Genomic DNA, 26,647 nt, shown 5'->3' with positions numbered 1-26,647 from the left:
TGTGAATGATCAACAAGTGCTGGTTGTTATCATTACAACCACATTGGCCAAGCGTGTGCCAGGTGCTCCTATACCCTGGGTTCATGTCATCCACACGCTGACCAGCAAGGCAGGGACATTTGTTCCATGCCACAGAGAAGCAGCCAAGGTGCTGAGGAGGCAGAAGAGCTGTCTGCTTCTTCCCATTACTGACCACCTCTCAGCCTTCTCCCACTCTCCCAGAGTGGCTCGGGGGAGGCCCGCGCTGGGGAGAGATGGGGGCTGAAGATTCAAGCTGCATCAGGCCTGGCCTGGGGTGCCGTCTGGTGTTTGGATGATGGAGGTGGTGGCAGCGGCCATGGGGGAGTGTGGGAGCGTAGGGTTAGAAATGCACCCCAGCCCAGGCTGAGTCGGCTGATCCTGCTTTTCTCCTGCTCATCCCAATTCCCAGTGCAGATGGAAAGGAAGGAATCCCCCATCTTTTTGGTCTTCATACCTACCAGGTGAGTACAGAGCTGGAGGCGTTGTCACATCTACTCCCACCAACTCCAAGAGGCTTCGTGTTTTCTAAGTTCAAGATGATAGTCAGGGTTGTCCAGGAGACCAGCATACAGAAAGTGCACCATTCCCCTCTCCTGGGCCTCAAGTTGAGAAAGTCCCTTGAATACCCTTGCACTGGAATCAAGGTCTGTTTGCCCTTCACCATAGAGAGTAAAACTGAACTGCTGGGCAAGGTCAATTTAGGATCCCAAGGACCCTCTCTTATAAGTTTGAATAGTTACATGGAACCTGAAGCTCTTCACTCCCTCCACTCATCTTTGCTTAAACCTCTTGGTTTATTCTCAGGTTGTACAGTGCACAACCCACACAACTGCACACAGCAGCCCTAAGATCATCCTTGGAGGAGTCTTTTTGGAGCAGAGCTGCTGAATTCTACCCTCCTGAAATCGGGGACCTCAGTCCTTCCTCTTGCACTTCAGGTGTCCTATTTATTGTTAAACAAACTAACCTTAACTGGTCCCAGTCTCCTCTGACTTCTGCCCCAAATCTTTGGCAGTCAAATGCCCTGAAGGAGTGATTTACCTTTCAGGGCCCATCACTTCCCTCTCTCATTGGCCCTGGGCTTACCTCCAGATGGTTCCTCCAAGATGACTCCCCAGTTCCACCAGCTCCCTTGGCTCCCCTCCCTCACCTCTCTGTGGCATTTGGTGACCACTGGTAATCTCCCCTCGTGCTTTGGGAATACTCGAGGGGTTCTCCTACTTCTCGTCTTCCTCCCGCCTCAGAAACGTGGTCTTCCCTCCCTGAGCCATGACCCAGTGAGTCTTTGCAGATGCAGCCTGCCTACCCTCAGTCCAGTCCTGTGATCTATTTCTGTCCATCTCAGTGAGGCAGGATGAAGCACCCCTTCCAGTCGGGAGCCCACCAGAGCCTGCAGTGGTCAGACTGTCCAGAAGGGCAGCAAAGCCTGGAGTGCTGAGGGAGGGAGTAGGGACCTTGTGCCTTGGGGTTCTCTCCCACCTGAGCTTCCCCTGGCCTCGTCTTCCCTAGCCCTGCCCCAACTCCTTGCTAGCTTATAACTAAGAGAAGCGTCATCTTTTGCCCCATCCCCTTCTCCTCAGCCACAGGTGACAAACTGGTGGTTCAAAACACATTTGGTTTGGCTTGCCATACTTGTTAAAAGTTTGAATTAGTTGCTATCATTTAAAAATTAACCAATTTCACTCAAGAATCCAGAATTCTACTTTCTTTTGAGAAATCAGAAGATCTGGCAACACCAGGCCCACACTCCTTCAGGGTGACAACCAGCTAGAGCTGGTCTCAGCTGCTCCCTTTCTGTGGGGCTTGCACACTGGTCTCTGCAGTTTTAACCCTCCTGATGGCCCTGGCCACCCACATCAGTGGCCTGGCAGTCCAGGAGAAGGAACGAGATCTTGCAGATCTCAGCACACAAAGGAGGGTAGGGCAGGGCAAGCAGGAAGGCAGAGTGGAGAGTCTCAGTTGGAAGCCATGTCCCAGCCTCTCTCCATCACTGTTTATTGCTGGCAGCGTCCCAGGCACCCTGCGTGTGTCCTCTCCTGGCTCAAGCCTGCCTCTGGGGGCCAGGCTGCTGCAAACACGTGGCTTGCTGTCCACTGCTTCAGGCCACTCCACGTCCTATTGGAGCTGGGCCCAGGGCCTGAGGCTTTGTCCTGGGCTTGAGTAGCAGTATGGCCTGTAGGCACAGGCTTCCTTGCTGTCCAGCCAACTCAGCTGAATGTGCACCAGGGGGTGGCAGCCTTGTCACAGTCCAACATGATGTTGAGAACAGTGCAGGGGGCCCCGCCCACAGACAGGGCTGTACGGGAGTCCACGCGGTACTTCACGGTGCTCAGGCCTCCCTCCCGGTCCACCCTGAACTGCTCCTGGGAAGGAAAGGGGGAGAGCATGTACTCAGGGGTTTGTGGGTGCCAGCTGTCCACTGATCCCCCACGACCTTGTCATCAGAGGTCCTGTGATCCCCACAGAAGAGAGGGAAAAGGGAAGCTCAGAGATGGGAAGTCTCTCGCCCATGGCTACACATCCTCGTCAGCAGGACAGCAGGGGTTTTCCAGTTGAACTAATCTGGCTCCTAGAGAAGAGGCTATTTGAGGGATGGGGACTCCTGTATCCCAGGTCTGCCTAGGATTCTGGTACCTTCAGCTGAGTCCCATCTCCGCTCCCCACCCCAACACACAGCCCGCATGGACCCTGAGGTCTCGGCTGACCCACAGAGCCCAGGGGCCATGGCAGCCACCAGAGGAGGGCATGGTGCCCAAGCAGAATGCCAACGACTGACCTGGGCCAAGCAGGGGAGGATGGGACCACTTGGGCTCAAGGAGAACTTGGTGAAATGCTTGGGCCTGCTGGTTCCCCATATACGACCTATCCATCCCCGATCAAGGGACCAGCCAGTACCTGTTTTTGAGCTGCGATGCGCTTCTGGTCCCTCTTCCTCCAGGCTGGGTCATGCAGGTGGCGAAATGTCTTGTACCCAGTTGTGATTCCCGAGGGGCGGAAAAGCTAAGGAGACCAAAGGAAGTTGGATCAGGCTGCCTCTCCTGGAGCCCTGGCCCTCACCACTAGTCCTCTGGGGTCCCACTGCCTGCCATAGCCCACAGGCAGGGGCCTGCATTCCCATTCTTCAGGAGAGGTGTGCTAGTCGGGGGCAGGGCTGGGATCAGAACCAGGGGTGCCATCTCCCAGCCACAGGAACTTCATCTGAGGGCAGAGAGGAACCTCAGGGCAGCCATAATGGCTGAAGAGGTGGGGCGGCTGGGGAGCATTACCTGGAGCCTGGCTCCTTTGATGCGCCGGTAGAACTCGTCGTCTTCACGGCCCCAGCCCCAGAAGCGGTTGGACATCCCATTGCACTGACACAAAGACAAGCAATGTCACTTGCCCCATCCTCCCAGTGTGCTCTTTGGTCTCCTACCACTTGGGAGTCCCTAGCCCAAGCTGGGCCAGGCCAGGCCCCCTTTCCTCCTCCTCCCCAGCAGTTCTGAATGTACACTCAGATGCTTTCAGTTCCCACAACCTCTGGGGTACTGGGGGAATAGTCAGCACATCCCAGTCCCTTTGCCTGTTCTAATGGGGCCTTGGATTTGTGCGAGATGATTAGTTTCTCAAAAATGTCTGACTGGCGGGAGGAGACCTCTGGAGAGCTAATGATGGGAACAAGTGCCAACTGCTGCTCTATTTCTGCCTGGCCCCATACTCCCATTTCTCCTGAGGGGGCTCTGCCCTGTTCTCTTCCTCTGTGCGGGAGAGGGACGGTGGGCTCTATGGCAGACATCAATTTTTGCCATCCAACTTCAGGCTTTATTTACATTAAGCTGGCTTCAGCCACAGCTTGAAGAGAGGAGCAAGAGACGGTGGTCTAAGCCACTCAGTTCTTCCCACCCCGCCACCCACTCCCACCCCCTACCACAGTGACTGATTCAGGGATAGACCTGTGACTCAAGCCAGGCCAATCAAGAGCCAGCATGGGGCAGCTGTGGGTCTCCTGTCTGGGCTGTTGGAAATGGGCGGCTCCATTTTCCACTGGACTTGGGCCTAGACGGATGCAGGTTGCAGCTACAACCACCACCTTGCATCCTGAACGTCTGAAAATAAAGCCAGTCTAGAGAAGGCAGAGCTGAGAGATGGAAGGTGAAATGGTGTCCTGATGACATCATCTGAGAGGCTGGGCAAGACAGCCCCACCCAGACTTTTCCATTTTGAGAGGCAACGAACCCCAGGGCTTCTGAAGCCAGCTAGCACAGGGGTTCTGTTACTGTGGCAGAATCCTCCCTAACTGGCTTGCTTGGTCCTGCTCCTCTCTCATGCCTCTGGCTGCTCCTGGGCTCCCCAGGCAGGATCCTCCATCTGCTGGGCCCTAGAAATGCTGCTCCTCTTGCCACTGCCCCCATCCATGTGGGTGCTCCCTGGCTCTCAGCAGAGCAGGTGCACCAGGCCTCACCAGCTGGTAGTGCTGCTTGGAAAGCAGCAGGATGCCACCGACGTAGGTCTTGTAGTGGTAGAGCGGGTGGAGCTCCGGGGAGGCCACGTGGAAGGGCCCGGTCTCTGGGAAGCCATAGTCCAACTCCTCATTGAGAGGGAGCAGGTCCACGTCGTGCATGGCGATGTAGTCTGTGCTGTTGCTGCTCTCCAGAAAGCCCGCGTTGATGAGTGCTGCCCGGTTGAACCTGTGCAGGGCACCGAGGCTGGGCCAGGGGCAGTGAGCTTGCTCTCCCCCAATCTCTGCATGAGAGCCCGTCCTCCACAGCACCCACCCCCAGTACCCATGCTGCCCTCCAGCCTGACACCGACTTCATTGTGGGGCTGCCCAGCTGCACATCTGCCCCTCCACTTATCTCACAAATGTTTACTGAGCACCTATTATGTGCCAGAAACTATTCAGAGCACTGGAGATACAGCAGTGAGAAATCAAAGCCCTCAAGGAGCTGACATTCTAATAAGAGACAAAAATAAACAAATAAGTAAATATGTAACAAGCCAGGGAGTGGTTAAGTGCTGAGAAGAATAGTAAAGCAGGGTGACGAGGATAAAGCATGCTGGGGGGTGGGGGTTGTCCTTTTAGATGAGGTGGTCAGGGAGGGCCGGCGTAAGAGGGTGACATGTGAGCAGAACCTGAAGGCCTGAGGGAATGAGCCCTATGGAAATCAGGGGAATAGGGCTCCGAGCAGAGGGAAGAGCAACTCCCAGGGCCCGAGGCAGGAGCAGATAGCAATGCGGTGAAGCAGAGTGAGTGAGAGGTCTCAGGGAATGAGGTCAGAGGGTGACAGGCCCCTGAAGGACTTGCGCTTTGACCCTGGATGAGATGGGGAGCCACTGAAGGGCTTAGAGCAGAGGCATCATGTGCTGTGACTCAGCGTTTAACAGGATCACTCTAGTTGGGGTGTTGAGAAGAGACTGGAAGGTGAGGGGTGGAAGCAGGGAGACAGGTTGGGAGGCTGTTACAATAATTTAGGCATGAGATGATGATGCCTTAACTCAGGGAGGTGGCAGTGGAGATGGTGAGAAGAGGGCAGATTCTAGATGCATTCTGCTGATGGACTAGACGTGTTGTGTGAGGGAGCAGGAGTTGAGGATGACCCGAAGGCTTTCTGGCCTGAGCAGCTGGGAGTGTGGAGTATCCATTTCCTGAAATGAGGAAGGGGGCAGGAGAAGGTCAGGGACAGGTGGGAAATCAGGAATTCAGTTTTAATCATGTTAAGCTTGAGATGCCTCTTGAGACCACCAAACAGAGGGCTGCACAGGCAGCTGGCTGGATATATGGGTCTGGAGTTCAGGAGAGAGGTCTGGGCTGGGAATACAGACTTGGGAGTCATCAGGGTAGAAATGAGATTTGATGTCTTGAGACTAGATGAGATCCCCTGGGGAGCGACTGGAGCCAGAAAAGACGGTGCCCAAGCACTGACCCCCAAGGAACACCAAGGCTGAGAGATCAGGGGGATGAGGCAGAACCAGCAAAGGAGGTGGGGAGAGGTGGCCAGAGAGGAAAGAGAAGCAGAGCACTGTCCCAAAGGTCAAACTGAGGTGTTTTAAGAAGGAAGAAGTGGGCTTTCCTGGTGGCACAGTGGTTGAGAATCTGCCTGCCGATGCAGGGGACACGGGTTCGAGCCCTGGTCTGGGAAGATCCCACATGCCGCGGAGCGACTGGGCCCGTGAGCCACAGTTGCTGAGCCTGCGCGTCTGGAGCCTGTGCTCTGCAACAAGAGAGGCCGCGACAGTGAGAGGCCCGCGCACCGCGATGAAGAGTGGCCCCCGCTTGCCACAGCCGGAGAAAGCCCTCGCGCAGAAACGAAGACCCAACACAGCCATAAATAAATAAATAAATAAATAAATAGATAAATTAAAAAAAAAAAAAAAAAAAGAAGGAAGAAGTAATCCACTTGGCAAATGCTGCTGGGAAGTCGATAGGATGAAGGTTGGGAACTGGGCTTTGGATTATCAAGGTGGGCTCGTTGGTGATGTCAACAAGACCTGTTTCAATGCCATAATGAGGGTAAATGTCTGAGTGGAATAGGTTCAAGAGAGAGCGAGGGGGGAGAAAGGGAAGGCGTTTTGCTAGAAAGGGGAGCAAAGAAAAGAGGCAATAGATGTGGGCGATACGGGATCAAGCGGGGGTCTCTTTTTTCTTTTTAGATGGGGGCTATTTCAGTATGTTTGTTGATTTGAATACTCCAGGAGGGGGGAAAATTGATCATGCAGGAGAGAAGAGAGCCAACGGCTGGAGTGATGTCCTTGAGTAGAAGAGCAGAAAAGGGACCCAGTGCCCAAGTAGGAGAGCTGGCCCTGGAGGGGCATCCTCGGGAAAGGCAGTGGGAAGCTGAGGACACCTGCACAGAAGCTGCGAAAGGAGTCCGGGCGTGGGGACCTGGGTTAGTTCTCTTCCAATTGATTCTGTTTTCTCAAATAGGAAGCAAAGTAATTGGCTGAAGGTGAAGATAGGGAGGAGTGAGGAGAGGAGCGGGTATGCAAGGCTGCCGGGGAGGGGAGAGGCAGCAGACCAGAGGAATGAGAGCCCTCCTGGGCCAGGGCTCATTGTCAGGGAGATGAGCAGTGTCTCCAGCTACATCCAGCTGCCAGGTGCAGGTGTGTAGCAGGCAGAGTCGAGTTTCATCCGGTGGGAGTTGTGCCAGGGAGAAAGTGGAAGGGAGTTGAGGTGCATGTGAGGGAGTGACTTCCACCAAGGACCATGGAATCCAAGTTAGGTCAGGAGAAAGGACGGACAAGGAGGATGGAGAACACTGGGAGGATCGTGGACTAAAGGGCCTGGCAGGGTCCAAGAATTGTTGGGTCCACGTCTCCCAGTGGGAGCGAGCTGGAGGGAAAGGAGGTGGGGGTGGAGTGTGAAATGCTTGGATTGTGATCATGGAGGGGAGCAGTTTTTGGTGAGGGCAAGGATTTTAGGATAACGCCAGACTGTGAACAAGTTAAGCCGTGGCTTTGACCCTCCCTTTCCCTAATCCCCGCAGCCAATCCACCAGCAAGCCCTGTCTGCGCTTCCTCCACATCACTTCTCTCCACCCCTTCTGCCACGCTGCCCGAGCCCCCATCAGCTCAGGTGACTGCAATGACTGCCCAACAGGTCTCCCTGCTTCCCCTCTTGTCCTGGTATGGCCCCGACACATACAGCAGCCACAGGGACCTTTGTGAAACGGAAACCAGATCAGGGGCCTCCCCAGCCCCAAACCCTCGCCCCAAATTCCTGTCACACCCAGTGAGAGGGGTCTAGCACCTCCCACCCTCTCACTGCTGCCCTGGGTGGCCTTTCATGGGCCTGGGCCACCTGGTACTGGATTGCTGTCAGGAAAGGGAGCAGGCCCCAAGAGACCAGGGCAGGCCCAGGTGAGCGGGTGCTGGCTCAGGAGGTGGTCCTTACCTGAAATGATCCACCTGGTTGAGCACATAGATGTGGTGCTGGATCTTCTTCCTGCTCAGGAAGCGGTGCATGTGGGGCACAAAGACCAGGAGCTCCTCGAAGCGTTCTCGAAAGGGCACCAGCACTGCCAGGCGGTGGGGGCCCCATGATTCATCTTCTTCCCAGTGCTCAGGGGGTGGCTCTGGTGGGCAGGCCCGGGATGGGCCCGGGGTCTCCTGTCCTTGTCCCCTGGCTGCCCGGGCCATGTCCCCAGAGCAGCTGAGCTGCAGCCAGAGCAGGGAGAGGAAGCCCACTAAGAGACAGGCAACAAAGAGGTGGAAGACTGAGCATTTCCGGGGGAGGCCGCTGGGGATCAACCTGGACCTGGGACAAGAACAGGGAGCAGGTCAGAAGGGCAAGGCTGAGCCGAGGTCCTGCGACAGACCCCTTCTCTGGCTTCCCACAAGTAAGGTGCACGTGGCTGGTCTGCCCCAAGCGCCCGGGAATTAGTGCAGAAGCAACTTTAGTGCTTTTGTTCGTGCTGCCACCATGCATCAGAATCCTGCTTAGAGCTCTAGGCTCAGCCTGAGCCCCCCTACCTCCAGGAGGCCCTCCAAACACTCCCAGGTCTCGGAGCTGCCCCACTTCCTCGATGCTCTCTTACCTTCTGTGCCTGAGTCCCAGCCAGACCAAGAGCTGCTGGAGGGCAGAGACAAGACTCCTTGTCTTTTGCACTTGCCCCTCCCCAAGACAATGGCTCATGTCCAGAGCTGATGGCAGAAGCCCGCCTTAGAGACCCCACCCACTGCCTTCCACCTGCTCCCCTGCAGGTTCACCCCCATCAGAAAGCTTGGCTTCATCCTGTTTCTCAGACCAGAAAGCTCCCCAAACAGGGGTATGTGCCTGTTTCAGCCCCAGTGAAAAGACCACTCTTTACTCTGAGAAGATTACTCAGTGAACCAACAAAGGCAGTTCACTGAATGCATGTCAAAGCTTCAGTCCAGGGCAGCCCATGTGACAAGGGATGAGAGACAGAGAGGGAAGGAAAGATGAGGGCTGGGAACAGCACCCAGGCTCATTTCAGAAGCTGGAAAAACAGCGGAATATCTTAGACTTTGGGGTAGTGCTGGGAGAGACTGCCTTTCAGGTTATGAAATACAAAGAAATGGGTGGAATTCACCTGGTTTCTTTGCCCCTCTCTCTGGAAGTTCCTGCCTGAGGGCAGTGAAGGAGGAACTAAGGAATCCAAGAAAAGGGAAGCTTCCTCTATTCTAGAATAATCAGCAAAGCAATCTACTTTATAACTTCTGAGAGTCACTAATTAGCTACCAGGTCATATAGATTCTACCTCCTAAGTGCCCTTTGATCCTTCCTTACCCACTGCCTGTCTTTTAGCCCAAGTCTCATCTGGTCCTTGCCCTGCTCAGACCCCTTCAATTTCATGGATGATCCTCCTGTTTATAAGATAATGGCCAAATTCCTTGGCCTGACAGTCAAACCCCTCTGTGACCTGGTCCCATCTCCAGTTGCTCCCTGCTACTCACCCAGTGCTACACGTTGGGCAACTCAAGAGTTTCTCCACTCACCATATTCCTTCCTGCTCTAGCCCTCACACAGTCCACTGCTTCTGCCTAAAATGCCTTTCCTTATTTTATCTGCCTGGAAGCACCCCACTGATCCTTCAAGGCCAAACGCCAATGTCATGGCTAGCACTGCCACCCCCCACCCCCAAGTGCACACAAACGGAGATACATACTCCCTCCCTCCTTTGTGTTCCTATGGTATCTGGTACTGCCCTTTTTGAAGCACTTAAGAGTTTTGTAATCACCTGTGTCCGTGCTTGTCCTCTTCACAGGTAATCAGATTCACAGCTGTGGCTCTAGCACAAGTCATACAGCAGAGGGCTTGCTAAGTGAGTTAAAGGAAGGGTTCAAGCATTCAGGGCATGCTTGTCACACACTAAAGCCAGACCAACTCCTGCCTCTCTCTAGAGGCACAACTGCCAATCTGGTAACCAGCAGCCCTGAAGCCAGGCTCAGGCCCCACACACAGCAGAGAGGGAGACTGATAGGACACCCTTGCAGGGCTTCTGACTTACCCCCCATTGTCCTGTGGTGGGGGTTTCCGTGGGGGAGGAGCAGAGGCCAATCCTCCTAGTGGCCTGGGAAGGCTGGAACCTCTACAGATTCTCCCTCTGGGCTCTTTCTTGGGGTAGGGTAGAGACCGGGGAGATGGACATGGGGAAACATCCCACCTTCAGGGGAAGAAGCAGTGACCATTATCCAGGGGTATGGCATGGATTGGGCACTCCATGCACTTTCAAGTGCTGTTCCCTCGGTCCAGCTTTCCCTTCCTGCCAGGATCACGTCCCCATGGGCACTCTCTTCCTGTGCTGCAAGGGCCCAAATCACTGAACAACTGAATTCAGAGCTGAAATCCCAATTCCTCAGGACAGTGGACACTGAGAACTGTTGCTTCTGGTGCCACCTGCTGGCAAACTCCAGATCTGCAGTCTCAGCTGCTACCAGGCCCAGGCCATCGTTGTTTCTGGGGTGGGGAGGCAGACCAGATGAGGTTTTCTCTCATTCATCAGTCTGTGTCCAAGGCTAGTAAGATTCAAACCCAGACAGGCTGTTTCCAGAGGCAGCACTCTTTAATTGCTACATTATCTGCATCTGTTGCATGGATCTTTGTATCCCTGTGTCAAAAGCATGAAATGATACAAGTTTTGTGGGATCATGGTTGTGTTCCAAAAGTTTATGGAATTAGGAAACGGAAATTCTCCTCCATAACCTTCCCTTTCTTCCCTCACACAAACCTTAGTGATACAGGTTTGAATACTCAGCTGCGCTGGTTACAGCACCTCCAAACTGCAAAAGTAACTGGAAGAAAACTGACACCTTCTCTGTGCCAAGCACAGTGTCAACAGTTTTATATATGTGATCTCCTTTAATCCTCATATAGACCTGCAGAGTAGATATTATGATCCCTGTTTCAGAGATGGAAAAGCTGAGGAGAAAGATTAAGTATGCTTCTGGTCACATGGCTATTAAAGAGGATTCCTGTCCAGGCCTAAATCCACAGTCCAGGCTTTCTACTATATTCCTGTCTTCTTACTTCAGCACCAAGTCTGAAAAATTCCTAACGATACAGAGTTGTGCCCACTATATTCCAAAGTCTTTTGGCACCTGGCAAACTTAACAGAGGAAAGGGAAAGAGGTGTCATTCACTAGGTGTAGATCCACTATCATGTGTTCTGGGTGAGAAGAGTTTTGGGGGTACATCTCAAGACTGAAGTGTGGGAGTCCTTCCCAATCTAAACGGCCAAATAGCTCTCCCCCACCCCCCACCTCCATTCTGCTCTAGTGGTAATCACTAGCTAAGGTCTGGGTCAACCTCACACCTAACACATGGGGCAGGCTACATTCAAGTACAACTGCACCGGAAATGAACTAACGTTACGCCGGGAGTACTTACTCCCGGCGAGGCAGTGGCCAGCCAGGCAGAGCATAGAGCTTCTGTCTGGTGTAGTCTTCTAGGCGATCAGCAGAGAAGGGGGAAGCACGAGGGAGGGAGGGAGGGTAGCGTCTGAGGCTACAGGGACGTGATGGGGGAGGCAGAGATCAGAGAGACGGAATACAGACCCTCTGAAACCAGGGACAGACAGAAAGACAGAGATCCACTGAGAGAGGTCAACGGAGTCAGAGACCCGCATGAAAATAGAGGCCAGTGGAAAAACACAGAGACCCATAATGAGAGAGACTCGCATAGAGGGACAGAAACTCACAAAGGGAAGTCAACGGAGAAATACAGACCTGCTGAGTGACGGAGACTGGTAGACACGGAGACCCACATAGAGAGAACCAGAGACCCAAATACAAAGAGAGACCCACAAGGAGAACCACAGACCCTCAGAGAGCCCCGCAGAGACGGAGACGCGACGGCCTCGGGCTCCTAGATTCCGCGGGGCGGCCCGGAAAGGATCGGCACCCGGGAGGACGGAGCCCGGGCCGGCCACCGCCGCTCACCTGCCGTCCTCCCAGGGCAGCTGTGCCGTTTTCCTCCGGGAGGGGAACATCGTGGGGGGAGGCGGCGGCTCATGGGGCTCGAGTTCCCAGCCGGGCCGGCCCGGCCTCCCCGGCCTACGCGGCGCCTCCGCCTCCCGCCCCGCCCAAGCCCGTCCGCCCCGCCCCTCGGTCCACAGGGTCCGACGCTCCGGCCGCGCCGTCTGCTCCCCGGAGCTGCGGCGTCAAAGGTTCCGCATCCAGAGGAACACGTGAGCGCTCCAACCGCCTGAACTGCTAACTGCTTTCCGGGGGCCGCTGGACATCCCGAGAAATTGAGGCCCCGGAGAGGGCTCAAGTCAATGGGCTTGGACTGGACTTAGACTCCAGACTTCCAAACCAGCGCTCTGGGATAATCCGCATCTTCCTCCTCTTCCCAAGGGAAGGCGTCCAAGTAGTCCTGCCGTCAACCCAAGTGCATTCTTTCTCCGCAGCAAGCTTGGAGGGGGGGCAGGGCCAAGCTCAGGGCTCAGTCTTGCGTTCAGCCTGATACCTCAAGTGACACCCCAAGTAGTAGTTAGGAGACAGGCACTAAAGGCAAATTGGCTGGATTTGAAACCTGACTCTGCCAGTTCGGCTGTGTTTTGGGGCACAGCCTGCTTCTGTTTCCTCATCTGAGTATATAAATGGTTCCTGATTTATATGGTTGGTGTGAGGATTAAAGGAGAAAAGGCAAAAACTTGGTACAGTGAAAGGCACAATAGTCAACGCTATATAAATGGCAGCTATCAGCCAGGAGGGGAGTACTTTGGTGGAGCTGAGAACTGAAGAAGGGAATAAGATTGACTTCCCATATCTGCCCTGTCACCCTGAGAACTTAGGCCCCAGCTGGGCCAGCTTCCCACCTGGGAAAAGTGGCAAAGTTATTAGACTTGATCTCCTCTGTTCTTCCAGGCAAATTTTAAGTTTCCTAATAAATATTAATAGCTAACATCCATTGAGTTCTTACTATGTGCCAGTCATTTTTCTAAATTCTTTACTACTGTTATCTCAATCTGTCCTTATGAGTATTGTACTTATTACGCCCACTTTAAAGATGAGGGAACTGAAGCACAGAGAGGTAATTCAGAATGTAAGCCCAGGTAGTTTGGTTGCACAATCTATGGTCTCAACCACTCTGCTTCTGAGAGGACTTCACTATAGTAGGTAGGAAATTAATCATTCCCAGGAGCCCCCTTTCACCCAGCATACCACCCACCAGTCCCCTTCCTGCTGAGCTCTCCCAGGGCAGCGTACCTCATACCAGAACCTTGACAAATCCAGCCTAGATTTGGCTGATGACAAAGGCAAGGCTGACCCCTACAGAGACAGTCAGGTAAGGCCAAAGATGGAAACTGGGAGATGGGCCTGACCTGGAAAGCACAAGCCCACCTTAGGGGGATAGCTACCATTCAGTCCAGCTAATTGTTGTCGCATCAGGATGAAGCTCCACTAGTATCAGATCTAAGTCAGGTTTCATGTAAAAATCCAAATTAACTTATTTTAAACTGTGACATCCACAATCATGTTGATAATTAGTACCCTTAATATGATGGGATGAGAATGGCACTTTCCTTTTGTGGTCTTTCAAAAACCCAGGACCCCAGTCTAATCATGAGGAAAAACATCAGACCAATTGCAATTGAGGGAAATCTACAAAATGCCTGACCAGTATCCCTGAAAACTGTCAAGGTAATAAAGGAGGAGTCTGAGAAACTGTCACAGCCAAGAGGAGCCCAAGGAGACAACTAAATGTAACAATGGTATCTCCTAGATGGGTTCCTGGAAGAAAAAAGACACTATGTAACAACTAAGGAAATCTGCATAAAGCACAGACTATCACTATTGGTTCATTCATTTTAACATTAACAAATGTACCATACTACTGCATGATGTAAACTATCTTCACAATTTTTCTGCAATTCTAAAGCTGTTCTTAAAAAAGTTTTTTTTCCCCTAAATGTGGAGGCCTAAGTGGCAATATGAGCTCAGACTACATTCTCCTGACAGTTCAAGTAGTCCCCAAACTTGCCTCCCCACCCCCAGTCTCCTTCTCACACACTGTTGGATTACCCTTTTCAAGTTTTATTCAGGGTGTTCTAATACTCAAAACTTTGTTGAACACTGGGTAATATCCAAATTTCTTACCTGGCGTTCAAGGCTCTTCTAACTCTAACCAACTTTCCTTTCCAGCTTTCTCACAACCCCGCCCCCTCAACTCCAGCTGAAACAATGCCCATCTATCTGCATACCAGCTGTTTGCCTGTTTTCCTCAACCACCCCTGTCCTGCCTTCTTTCATCAGAATCCTTCCTCTCCTTCAAGGTCACTGCTGAGATCCCATGCTATTGGTTAAGTCCATCAGTATCCCCCTCCTGCCCCCAACTCAGGGATTCCTGTCCTTTCCACACCTGCAGCATTCCTCTGTTCAATGTACAGTACCTTCACTAACTAGGCACTTCCTTGAAGCACCACAACAATTCTGTCCACCTACGTTTCACTTGTTGGATGGTCTTGGGCAAAACCACCACCCACTGTCACTGGAGGGTATGGAGAGGATGAAAAGTATGAAGTTCACAGGTGGGTACTCATCTTAGAATGTGAAGTGCTTTGCCCATTGGAAAAACTGACACTCCCTCAAGCACCTTGCAGTGCTATGCCCACTGACAGAGTAACTTTACACTGGACAAGAAGTTAATTTTTTTTTAATTGGGAAACCAATGTAACAAACCTAAACTTATTGAAAATGAAATCAGTAACTAAGACTCTGCAGGCCCCATCCCCAACCAGCACCAAGGCCTCTATTTGGCCTAACCCCAGTTTCTCTAGTCCCCAAAAGAGCAACCATGTGAAGAACCTGGGGTCCACCTCAGGGCTACCTTCCCACACTGCAACTCCCTCTACCCCACCCTCAATTGACACACACACCCCGGATCAGCAGGCTGGGTCTAGGCCCAAGGAGGGAATAGTGAGGTTTCCTGGGTGGCAGGGAATCACGCCCCAACCTGGTCAAAATTCCAAGTTAGGAAAGGAAGACAGAAGGAAGACTTGGCTTGCCCACCCACTCCCCTCCCCCCAGTCATCCCAGACAATAGGCTCACATCCCTGATCAGTAACACTGTGATTCTGAGGTGTCAGTAGGGCTCCCAGTGGCTTCAGATTACTGCAAAGGGCCCAGGGGAGGGGGCAGGCATTTACGCTACCACCTGCTCAGTATTAGCCAGCCAAGCTGCTACCCTCAGCTTGTGCTGTGGCCCCTCTCCCCTGCAGACACCCATGGCTGGGGACCAGGCCTCCTGCCGGAGAGAAGTCAGTCCAGGAGGCCCTTGCTTCCCCAGCCAGGGAGAAAGGATGGCTTGGGAAGCCTGGGACGGCTACACCAGCTTCTTGGCTTCAAAGAAGCTCTTGAGGTGTCGCATCTGCCAGACGCCGATGGCTACGAGAATGAGGGTCTGCAGGATAGACCACCACAGCACCCTCTGGTTGGTGCTCTCGCTGGTCTGCCGGAAGCGCTCCTCTCGCCACTGTGGGAGGGGAGAAAGGAAGACGAGCCTGAGTTGGCTGGGCCCCACCTGGGGCCACTAGAACTGCTGGGTTCCCTCCCCGGAGGATGTCCCAGGGCCAACTAACTTTGCCCAGGTTCCAGTCAAGTGCCCGAAAAAAGCCACCCCACCTGGGAACTGTCTTCACCCTCACCAGCCAGATGACCTGAGGCAACCCACTCATTTCTCCTAGGTCTATTTGCTCAACTGTAAGGTACAGCCCTTACCTGGTCCTACCCTGATGCCTGTGGGAGTGGTAAAGTGGCTGTGGTATCACCCTATCAGACAGAGCTGTCCTGGAACGCTCAGAAGTGGACTTGCTCTGAGCCCTCTGCCTGGGTCTCCCAAACTGCTCCTTGAATATTGTGTGCACAGGTTGCAAACTGGTGGTCCAGGGGCTGGATCGAGCCCATACATGTTTTTGTTGGCTCACACAGTGTTTTGACAACATTTAAAACCCAGAATTTTTTACATAAAAAACCGGGACCTCTAAATGCCTCTTAAAACCCTGGGCTAGCAATTCTGCAATGCTGCCCTCAGCTGACCACAGTAGCTGTTTCCATTTAGATAGGTCACTATCCTACCCGTCATTATGGTCACAGATCCATTCATGATACCTGCCTGCCTCCTGGACACAGGTGAGATTGAAACCCCTGATCCTGGGAGCACTGAGAACCATGGAAATAACACCCAAAGTGTTGGTATCAATTCCTGCTCTGTCATTTTGTGTGTCTCCTAATAAGACAATGACAGCCCCTTAAGAGACTGCCTCCTCAATTACAAAGTAGTTAGTAATACCCAACCCACCTTTTAGACTTGCAATGCAGCACAGACATGTAAATCCCTTGGGTTCATAATAAATCTGACATGTGACTCCTGGCTAAGTCAGTGTGCAGCTTCTGGGAAGAAGCCCACTGCTCCTGGCTCAGCCACTCACCCGCTGGTAGTTCTGCTCTTTCTGGATCTGCTCTACTTGCTCCACCAGCTGTCGCACTCGTAGCTGCAACTCACTCAACTTGTCTTTGGCAGCAATTTCTGCATAGTCGTTGGCATGTTCACCTACCTGGATGTCCAGATGAACTCTCTGGAGACAGACAGACAAGGAAGATAGGAGAATCAGGTAGTCCTGCTCTGTCTTCCTGCCAGGGCCTAACAGCTGGTCCTCCCAACTTTCTTCATTTGTTCATTTAGGCAACACTGACTGAGGCCTCGTCAGTGTCTGGCCCTATGGGGCTCTAGGCCCAAGGGCAAGAATAAGCCTTGGTTGATACTCTGACCAAAGCATATACAAAGAGCTCCGCAACCACACCCTGAATGTTCACTGGAAACCCAGCTGTATTAAGAGACACAAAATCTGACATAGTCATCTCACACCTACAGTAGCACCAGTCCCCAGTCTTGACCAGGGGCTAGAGGCTGAAAGAGTCCAACATGGGTCCACTTACCAGCATGCCTCCAGCAAAAAGGGAGAACTTGGTGGAATTGGAGTGAAGACAGATCTGGTGCTCACCAGGGGTATGGGAGGTAAAGGTGAACCTGCCTTCAGAGCCATACTGCCGGGCCAGGATGACCTGGAGAGAAGGGACTTCAGTGAGTATTATGGTAGGAATAGGACTGAATGGTGCGTAAGCCTCTAAGTGCCTCAAAGGTTGACAAGCAGAGCCCTAGGCATCCCACAAAACTAAAAGCTCCAATGCTGCTTAGCAGCAGTTGCCAAAAACTTGCCTTCGAACTATCTGGAGAAGGGGCGAAGAGTCTGACGTTAGGTTGGCATGTGACCACTCTTGGAAAGGGCTTTACTTTATTCATAGCTCATGCCCTTTCAACTCTTCTGCTGTCATTCTTTCAAATGAAAGGTGACAGTTGAACGGTTTTGAAGTTTTGTTTTTTGGTTTGTTTGTTTTAATATCCTTATTTGTTAAATTAAAAGCTGCTCATTCTTTTTGGAAAGTACCCTGTTCCGTGAAATCCTAAAGTCTTATGTCATAGCTTTAGAGTCGACAAAACTCTTTGGTTTCTAGCACCACAATTAATCCACTCATCACATCTATAAGACAGATGAATTTCTATTTCACAGACCAAGGAAATGGCTCAGAGAAGGCAACTGACTTGGCGGGTTCATGCAGCGGTCAGTAACAAGTTGAGAGAAGCAGCCAGCACTGAAAAAGCCCAAGGTTAGCCCTGAGTGAAAACCCAGGATCTTCCCACAACACCAACTGTTTAGCAGATGCGGAAACTAGGAGGGGAAGTACCGGCGCCTGCTTGGTCTGGCGCTCAAGTTCAGAGCGGAGGGCTCAGCGGGGCTAAGGAGCCGACTCACCTTGTCCTCTGGGTCCTTAACCTCCACGAACATGCCAAGCCCGGGGGTGGCCGGTTGGTACTCCTCTCGCTGCTTGTCATACAACTGCGTCCGGTAGTTTCCTGGAAGCAAGCAGGGCGAGCCCAGTCAGAGGAACGCGAGGTGGCGCTGAGTCCGCGGTCGCCAGGGCACGCCGAGGACGCCTGCTCCCAGCTCTGAGGAGATGACCCTCCCGCACCCCCCCGCCCCAAGACCGCGGTCTTGTTGAAAACTCTCTCCCTTCCCTCGTACCTATAACCATGGTCTCGTCCGGAATCTCCTCAATAAAGCACTTCTTTTCCGTCTCCCCGATGTGGAAGTAAAGCGCGCCTCCGCGGGCCGCAAACCACAGCAGTAGCAGGAGGGCCCGAACGACCCTACCCAACCGGGCTCCGGGGCAGAGCCCAACAACCCGCACGCCCCGCTGCGCAGCCATCTTACCCCACTTGCCCGCGCAGCAGCAGCCGGCCCCGCCACGTAGCCCTGCCGCCGCCGCGCAGCCTGCCGGGACAGCGAGTTCCGCCGGGCGGACTACAAATCCCAGATGCCCCGAGACCGCGGCGCGGCGGTACCTGATTGGGGCGCCGCTTCTACCTAGGAGCGAATTGGGGCCGCAGAATTGAGAAATTCTTTCCGTTGACCCTCGTCGCGGCCCAGTGACTGGTGTTGATTATCAGTTTTTTACAGATCATGAAACTAACGCAGTTTGAGTCGCGAAGCGAATTATGATCAGGGACAGGATTCGAACCTAGGAACCTTGACTTCCCTCGGCATAGCATCTGCCACTCGGTTTGCTTCTGTTTTTAAAAATAGAATATTGAAAAAAATGACACAAACAATCCATGAATTTATCTTCGAAAATGTTTCAAATAGTGAAGAAGAAGAAGAAGAAAAAACAAGAAACAGCAGCGGTAGCAGCCGCAGCCGCCGCCACGGTACCCCTTTGCCATGTCTTTGTCCCCCAAACGCCGTCCACTAGTCTGTGTGCTTCCAGGCATCCTACCACCCACCCCCCCGCCCCACCCCGCCCCACCCCACCCCCACTCCCCCCCACCCCCACTCCCCCCCGCTACTCGTCCACGCCGGCTTTGCTGCCAGATACCAGCTTTGATGGCTCGTCCCTGAACCGGGGTTCAGTGCCCCAGTGGCAGGCTGGTAAAGGAGTATTGGTGGGGGTCTTGGGGCGGAACTGCGCGTTTTGGAGAGCTCAGGGTCAGATCAGCAGAGATCTGCCTTTCGTGAATTGTATCCAAATTTCAGTGTATTTTGGCAGCCCTTCTCAGGAGTTGCAGTTTATGATTGTGCTACCTCAAGACTTCATAGAAGCTTCAGTTTTCTCTTTATTTTGAGTTCTCTTTGTTGTTTCATTTGTCCCTAGGGAGGGGGGTTTAGTGGGAATGCGTTTAACTTTCTCCCTCATTGGAAAGTCTTTACCTTATTTTTCTTAACAGTAATAAAATTCCATAAAATGAATGTACTTTATTTTTTTTAACCATAACTGATGAAAGTAGTTAAGATTTCTATCCCACTAATTATTTGCTCTTACAAATAATGCTGCAGTAAAAATTCTTGTTCATTTTCTAAAAACCATTGCTGTAGGACATAGTTTTGTTGATAAGAGATCACAAAATTATCCTCCCAAAAAGTTTGTACCATATTACAACCTCACCAACAGTATGTTGGAGTGCTTACTTCCTCCTACCCTGGACAAATGTTCTTAACCTTTTAAATATTTGCAATATCAGTGGATGAAAAATAGTATTTCACTATCCTTTAATTTCTATTTCCTTGAGGACTGAACATTTTTTTATTGGTCATTTGTTTTCTTCTATGAATTGCTGGTTGTGTTTTTCTTTGTGCTATTATAACTACATACTATATTACTGCTGTTGTAACCACCACTCAGAATTAACAAATAATTACAGAATTAATAAATGATAACATTTTATGATAGTACTTTCAGGTATTTTTAAAATTAAACTTTTTATACTGAGATAATTATCGTGATCCAAACGCGGGTTGGAAAAGAACTTCCAGACACAAGGCAGAATGTAAAGAAGATAGAATTTATTAGAGGGAAGGGTCACTGCCAGAAGAGCAGGCCGACTTCCTAGTAGTCTGGGAGAGTCGAGCCCGAACATGTGCTATTGATCAGTTTTTATAGACAGAAAACAAAGGAATGGTCCGAGGTGAAAATTTCATTTACTGATTGGTCGAGGCACATATACCTTCCTTCTATAGAGTGGGAGTGGGACAGGGCATATGCCTTTCCCTATATGGGACAGGTCCCATTGCCCAGGTGGGCATCACCCAGGTGGGCTCAGGAATTTCGTAACCATCGCAACATAGTGGGGAGGGCGATTAAGAGTCTGGTAGGGGGTGTAACCCTGCAACTTTTTCAGGCAGGGTCCTGAAAGCACCTTTGTCCTTGAAGCACCATTGTCCTTGGAGCACCACAATAATTATAGATTAACTTGAAGCTGTAAGAAATAACTAAAGGAGATCCACAGTGCCCATTACTCAGTTTCCCCCAATGGTACCATCTTGCCCAAGTATAATACAATATCACAACCAGAATATTGACATTGATACAGTTAAGACACAGAACACTTCCATCACCACAAGGATACTTCATGTTGTCCTATTATAGCCACACCCACTTCCCTACTCCCTTACCCCCTCTGTAACCCCAGACAACCACTAATCTGTGTTTTCCATTTCTATAACTTTGTCATTTCAAGAATGTTATATAAATGGAATCATACAGTATGTAACCTTCTGCAATTGGCTTTTTTCACTCAGCATAATTCTCTGGAGATTTATTCATTTTATTGCATGTTCCAACTGTTAGTTTCTTTTTATAGTAAAAAAATAACCATTACACACAATGTATAAAGATATAATTTTGTAACATCAACAATTGAAAGGGGTGAGAACAGATCTGTTAAAGGAGCAGAGTTTTTATGTGTTATTGAAGGTAAACTGGTATAAATTCAAATTAGAGTGTTTTAACTTTAGGATGTTAAATGTAGTCTCCATGGTAACCACAAAAAAAAATAGCTAAAGAATATACACAAGGGACTACCCTGGCAGTCCAGTGGTTAAGACTCTGTGCTGCCACTGTAGGGGGCACAGGTTCGATCCCTGGTTGGGGAACTAAGATCCTGCATGCCGTGAGGCATGGCTAAAAATAATAATAATAATAATATACACAAAAGGAAATGAGAAAGGAATTTAAATGTTTCACTACAAAAACTAATGCAAAAGAAATAAATGCAGAAAATGAGGGACAAAAACCTATAAGGGAAATGGAAAAAAATAGCAAAATGACAGAAGTAAGTTCCTCTTTATAAGTAATTACTTTAAATGTAATTTACTAAATGTAAATAGATTAAATTCTCCAATCAAAAGACAAAGATTAGCAAAATGGGTAAAAAACACAATCCAACTATATGCTATCTGCAAGAGACTCATTTTACTTTATTTTATTTTACTTTTTTATTTTATTGGAAAAATATTCTATTTTGGAAGAACTCACTACTTAAGGTGACAGAATTCCACAATCAAATTACATGAAAATATACATCGCAATTTATTTGTACAATAGGTGAGAAAAATCTGCAGTATAGAAGAATAGAGGCAAAGAAATATGAAGGGCTAAGGAGAAGGCTATGAGGGTAAACAGCGTTTTTAATAGCAAACCCAGAAGTTAAGTAGAAAGCCTGTAGTTGTGCATGCTTTATTCATCCAAACTTCACATTAGGTAACTGAAGGACAAAAATAAAACCAAATTTTGTATTGTTTGGGGTAAATTTCAATAATTTTAATCTGAATTGAATTCAGAACCAACTCTTTTTAGTTCTTGGGGATAATGACTGAATTCAAGAGCTCTCAACAATGAAAAAATGTTATTGCTATATCCAATCCAAGAGATGAGTGCAAGTATAATATAAAAGAAACAAAGCACCTAGTGATGACCATTCCTATGAAGTCATCATTAAAAATCAAGTAGTTGCTTATTGAGTATTTCGGTATTTGAACTAAATGATTTGAAAACTTCCTGGCAGACAGAAGAGATAAAAGCAAAGGGGAGGGGACTTGCTTGGTGGCACAGTGGTTAAGAATCCACCTGCCAATGCAGGGGACACGGGTTCGATCCCTGGTCCAGGAAGATCCCACATGTCACAGAGCAATTAAGCCCCTGCACTACAGCTACTGAGCCTGCGCTCTAGAGCCCGTGAGTCACAACTACTGAGCCCACATGCCACAACTACTGAGCCGGTGTGCTGCAACTATTGAAGCCCGCACACCTAGAGCCTGTGCTCTGCAACAAGAGAAGACAGCACAATGAGAAGCCCACACACCGCAACAAAGAGTAGCCCCTGCTCGCTGCAACTAGAGAAAGCCCATGCACAGCAATGAAGACCCAATGCAGGCAAAAACTAAATTAATTAATTAATTAATTAATAATAAATTCCATTTACAATAGTATAAAAATAAAGCCTTAGGAATTAACTTAACCAAGGAGGTGAAAGACTTGTACCATGAAAACTGCAAAACATTTCTGAAAGAAATTGTAGAAGACATAAATAAATAGAAAGACATACCATGTTCATGGATTGGAAGAATAAATATTTTTATGATGTTGGTACTACCCAAAGCAAGCTACAGATTTAATGCAATCCCTATCAAAATCCCAATGATTTATTTTTGCACAAATAGAGAAACCCATCCTAAAATTCATGTGGAATGTCAAGGGACCCAAAATAGGCAAAACAATCTTGAAAAAGAAGAATCAAGTTCTTGATTTCAAAACTTACTACAAAGCTACAGTAATCAAAACAGTGTGGTCCTGGCATAAAGTACAGACATGTAGGTCAATGGAACCGAATAGAGAGTGCAGAAATAAACCCTCACATATATGGTCAAATGATTTTCAACAAGGGTGCCAAGACCATTCAGTCATTTCAAAAAATGGTGGGAAAATTGGTTATCCACATACAAAAGAATGAAGTTTAACCCTTACCACCATATACAAAATTAGCTCAAAATGGACTCATGACCTAAATATAAGGCCTAAAACTATAAAACCCTTAGAAGAAAACATAGGGCAAAAGCTTCATGACATTGGATTTGGCAATGTTTTTTTGGATATGACACCCAAGGCACAAGAAACAAAAGAAAAAATAGACAAATTGGACTTCATGAATAAATTTTTAAAGTGTGCATCAAAGGAAATGATCAACAAAGTAAAAAGGCAACCCACAGAATGAGAGAAAATATTTGCAAATCATTTATTAGACAGGGGATTAATATCTAGAATATATAGAGAACCCCTAAAACTTAACAACAACAAAAAAACAAACAACTCAATTCGAAAATAGTAAAGGACTTGAATAGACATTTCTCCAAAAAGATATACAGTCAATAAGCATATGAAAAGATTCTCAACATAACTAATTATTAAGGAAATGCAAGTCAAAACTACAGTGAGATAGTACCTCACATCCATTAGGATGGCTAGTATCAAAAAACCCAAAAAGCAGAAAACGAGTGTTGAAAGGATGTAGAGAAATTGGAACCCTTGTGCACTGCTGATGGGAATGTAAAATGGTACAGCTGTTGTGGAGAACAGTATGGTGGTTACTCAAAAAACTAAAAACCAGAACTACCATATGATTCAGCAATTCCACTTATACCCAGCAATTCTGGGTATATACTCAAAAGAATTGAAAGCAGGGTCTTAAAAAGATATTTTTACACTCATGTTCATAACAGCAATAGCTATAATGTGGAAATTCAAGTATCCATTGACAGATGGATGGATAAGCAAAATATGGTACATACATACAATGAAATATTCAGCCTTTAAGAGGAAGGAAATTCTGATATATGCTACAACATGGACAGACCTTGAGGATGTTATGCTAAGTGAAATAAGCCAATCACAAACGACAAATACTGTATTACATCATTTACATAAGATTCGTAGAGTTGTCAAATTAATAGAGACAAAGTACAATGGAAACCCTGAAGGGTTAGGGAGGCGAGGAATGGAAAGTTGTTATTTAATGGGTATAGGGTTTCAGTTTTGCAAGATGAAAAGAGTTCTGGAGATAGTGGTTATAGTTTCATAACAATATGAATGTACTTAAACACTACTAAACTGTACACTTTGAAATGGTTGATAGTAACTTTTATGTTATGTGTATTTTACCACAATATATTGGGGGGAAAAAAGGAGGCTGCCACTGTCCTTGTCCTCACGGTGAGCCACAGCCACCCCCGGCCTCTGCAGGAGACCCTCCAAACTAGCAGAAGAAATAAATTTTGGATGTTAAAATCAATGCTGAGCAGAAGCAAGAAGAACTACAATCCTGCAGCCTGTGGAACAAAAACCACATTCACAGAAAGATAGACAAGATGAAAAGGCAGAGGGCTATATACCAAATGAAGGAACAAGATAAAACCCGAGAAAAACAACTAAATGAAGTGGAGATAGGCAACCTTCCAGAAAAAGAATTCAGAATAATGATAGTGAAAATGATCCAGGGCCTCAGAAAAAGAATGGAGGCAAAGATCGAGAAGATGCAAGAAATGTTTAATAAAGACCAAGAAGAATTAAACAACAAACAAACAGAGATGAACAATACAATAACTGAAATTAAAACTACACTAGAAGGAATCAATAGCAGAATAACTGAGGCAGAAGAATGGATAAGTGACCTGGAAGACAGAATGGTGGAATTCACTGCTGCAGAACAGAATAAAGAAAAAAGAATGAAAAGAAATGAAGACAGCCTAAGAGACCTCTGGGACAACATTAAACGCAACAACATTCACGTTATAGGGGTCCCAGAAGGAGAAGGGAGAGAAAGAACCCAAGAAAATATTTGAAGAGATTATACTAGAAAACTTCCCTAACATGGGAAAGGAAATAGCCACCCAAGTCCAGGAAGCTCAGAGAGTCCCATACAGGATAAACCCAAGGAGAAACACGCCAAGACACATAGTAATCAACTTGGCAAAAATTAAAGACAAAGAAAAATTATTGAAAGCAGCAAGGGAAAAATGACAAATAACATACAAGGGAACTCCCATAAGGTTAACAGCTGATTTCTCAGCAGAAACTCTACAAGCCAGAAGGGAGTGATATACTTTAAGCATGATATACTTAAAGTGCTGAAAGGGAAGAACCTACAACCAAGATTACTCTACCTGGCAAGGATCTTATTCAGATTCAATGGAGAAATCAAAAGCTTTACAGAAAAGCAAAAGCTAAGAGAATTCAGCACCACCAAACCAGCTCTACAACAAATGCTAAAGGAACTTCTCTAAGTGGGAAACACAGGAGAAGAAAAGGACCTACAAAAACAAACCCAAAACAATTAAGAAAATGGTCGTAGGAACATACATATCGATAATTACCTTAAACGTGAATGGATTAAATGCTCCAACCAAAAGACACAGGCTCACTGAATGGATACAAAAACAAGACCCATATATATGCTGTCTACAAGAGACCCACTTCAGACCTAGGGGCACATATAGACTAAAAGTGAGGGGGTGGAAAAAGATACTCCATGCAAATGGAAATCAAAGGAAAGCTGGAGTAGCAATACTCATATCAGATAAAATAGACTTTAAAATAAAGAATGTTACAAGAGACAAGGAAAGACACTACATAATGATCAAGGGATCAATCCAAGAAGAAGATATAACAATTATAAATATATATGCACCCAACATAGGAACACCTCAATACATAAGGCAACTGCTAACAGCTATAAAACAGGAAATCGACAGTAACACAATAATACTGGGGTAAGTTAACACCTCAGTTACACCAATGGACAGATCATCCAAAATGAAAATAAATAAGGAAACAGAAGCTTTAAATGACACAATAGACCAGATAGATTTAATCGATATTTATAGGACATTCCATCCAAAAACTGCAGATTACACTTTCTTCTCAAGTGCGCATGGAACATTCTCCAGGACAGATCACATCTTGGGTCACAAATCAAGCCTTAGTAAATTTAAGAAAATTGAAATCATATCAAGTATCTTTTCTGACCACAACGCTATGAGATTAGAAATGAATTAAACGGAAAAACACGTAAAAAACACAAACACGTGGAGGCTAAACAATACGTTAGTAAATAACCAAGAGATCACTGAAGAAATCAAAGAGGAAATTAAAAAATACCTAGAGACAAATGACAATGAAAACACGACGATCCAAAACCTATGGGATGCAGCAAAAGCAGTTCTAAGAAGAAGTTTATAGCTATACAAGCCTACCTCAAGAAACAAGAAAAATCTGAAAACAACAATCTAACCTTATACCTAAAGGAACTAGAGGAAGAAGAACAAACAAAACCCAAAGTTAGCAGAAGGAAAGAAATCATAAAGATCAGAGCAGAAATAAATGAAATAGAAACAAAAATAAATAGCAAAGATCAATAAAACTAAAAGCTGGTTCTCTGAGAAGATAAACAAAATTGATAAACCATTAGCCAGACTCATCAAGGAAAAGAGGGAGAGGACTCAAATCAATAAAATTAGGAATGAAAAAGGAGAATTTACAGCAGACACTGCAGAAATATAAAGCATCCTAAGAGACTACTACAAGCAACTCTATGCCAATAAAATGGACAACCTGGAAGAAATGGACAAATTCTTAGAAAGATATAACCTTCCAAGACTGAACCAGGAAGAAATAGAAAATATGAACAGACCAAGCACAAGTAATGAAAATGAAACTGTGATTAAAAATCTTCCAACAAACAATAGTCCAGGACCAGATGGCTTCACAGGTGAATTCTATCAAACATTTAGATAAGAGCTAACAC

At 48.2% G+C, this 26,647-nt stretch overlaps 2 protein-coding genes across 5 annotated transcripts; both read right to left on the bottom strand.

Moving 5' to 3' along the window:
- Positions 1–1,629: 1,629 nt before the first annotated feature.
- B4GALT7 (beta-1,4-galactosyltransferase 7) lies at positions 1,630–12,040 on the bottom strand. 4 transcript variants are annotated; one of them, XM_061190019.1, is made up of 6 exons: positions 9,696–9,821; positions 7,889–8,251; positions 4,460–4,703; positions 3,288–3,371; positions 2,917–3,021; positions 1,630–2,384 (listed from the first exon to the last, which is right to left on the bottom strand). In XM_061190019.1, exons 1-6 carry the CDS (start codon positions 9,758–9,760, stop codon positions 2,229–2,231), a joined length of 1,017 nt encoding a protein of 338 aa, XP_061046002.1. In that variant the 5' UTR covers positions 9,761–9,821; the 3' UTR covers positions 1,630–2,228. The 4 variants fall into 4 exon arrangements, with proteins under 4 accessions (XP_061046002.1, XP_061046004.1, XP_061046003.1 ...); XM_061190021.1 differs by having other exon boundaries at positions 1,631–2,384; positions 4,460–4,685; positions 9,696–9,817; XM_061190020.1 differs by lacking the exon at positions 9,696–9,821 and adding an exon at positions 11,896–12,040 and having other exon boundaries at positions 1,632–2,384.
- A 2,558-nt stretch (positions 12,041–14,598) lies between these two features.
- Positions 14,599–18,274, bottom strand: LOC133090201 (transmembrane emp24 domain-containing protein 9). The gene is made up of 5 exons (XM_061188521.1): positions 18,042–18,274; positions 17,772–17,872; positions 16,897–17,022; positions 16,389–16,535; positions 14,599–15,433 (listed from the first exon to the last, which is right to left on the bottom strand). Exons 1-5 carry the CDS (start codon positions 18,223–18,225, stop codon positions 15,284–15,286), a joined length of 708 nt encoding a protein of 235 aa, XP_061044504.1. The 5' UTR covers positions 18,226–18,274; the 3' UTR covers positions 14,599–15,283.
- Between the last annotated feature and the right edge of the window lie 8,373 nt (positions 18,275–26,647).

Source organism: Eubalaena glacialis, chromosome 4, assembly GCF_028564815.1.
Source record: "Eubalaena glacialis isolate mEubGla1 chromosome 4, mEubGla1.1.hap2.+ XY, whole genome shotgun sequence".
Classification (NCBI taxonomy): Eukaryota; Metazoa; Chordata; class Mammalia; order Artiodactyla; family Balaenidae; genus Eubalaena; species Eubalaena glacialis.
Note: the sequence above shows the minus strand (reverse complement) of the source record. Positions and strands in the feature narration are given on the sequence as shown.

Coding starts and splice junctions, on each gene's coding strand:
- B4GALT7 (XM_061190019.1), bottom strand. CDS start 9,760: ATGACTTGTGCTAGAGCCACAGCTGTGAATCTGATTACCTGTGAAGAG. Junction 8,252..9,695: donor GAGGACAAGCACGGACACAG/GTGATTACAAAA, acceptor TTCTTGTCCCAG/GTCCAGGTTGATCCCCAGCG. Junction 4,704..7,888: donor AACCAGGTGGATCATTTCAG/GTAAGGACCACC, acceptor CCCCTGGCCCAG/CCTCGGTGCCCTGCACAGGT.
- LOC133090201 (XM_061188521.1), bottom strand. CDS start 18,225: ATGGCTGCGCAGCGGGGCGTGCGGGTTGTTGGGCTCTGCCCCGGAGCC. Junction 17,873..18,041: donor GGACGAGACCATGGTTATAG/GTACGAGGGAAG, acceptor GCTTGCTTCCAG/GAAACTACCGGACGCAGTTG. Junction 17,023..17,771: donor TTAAGGACCCAGAGGACAAG/GTGAGTCGGCTC, acceptor CCTTCTCTCCAG/GTCATCCTGGCCCGGCAGTA.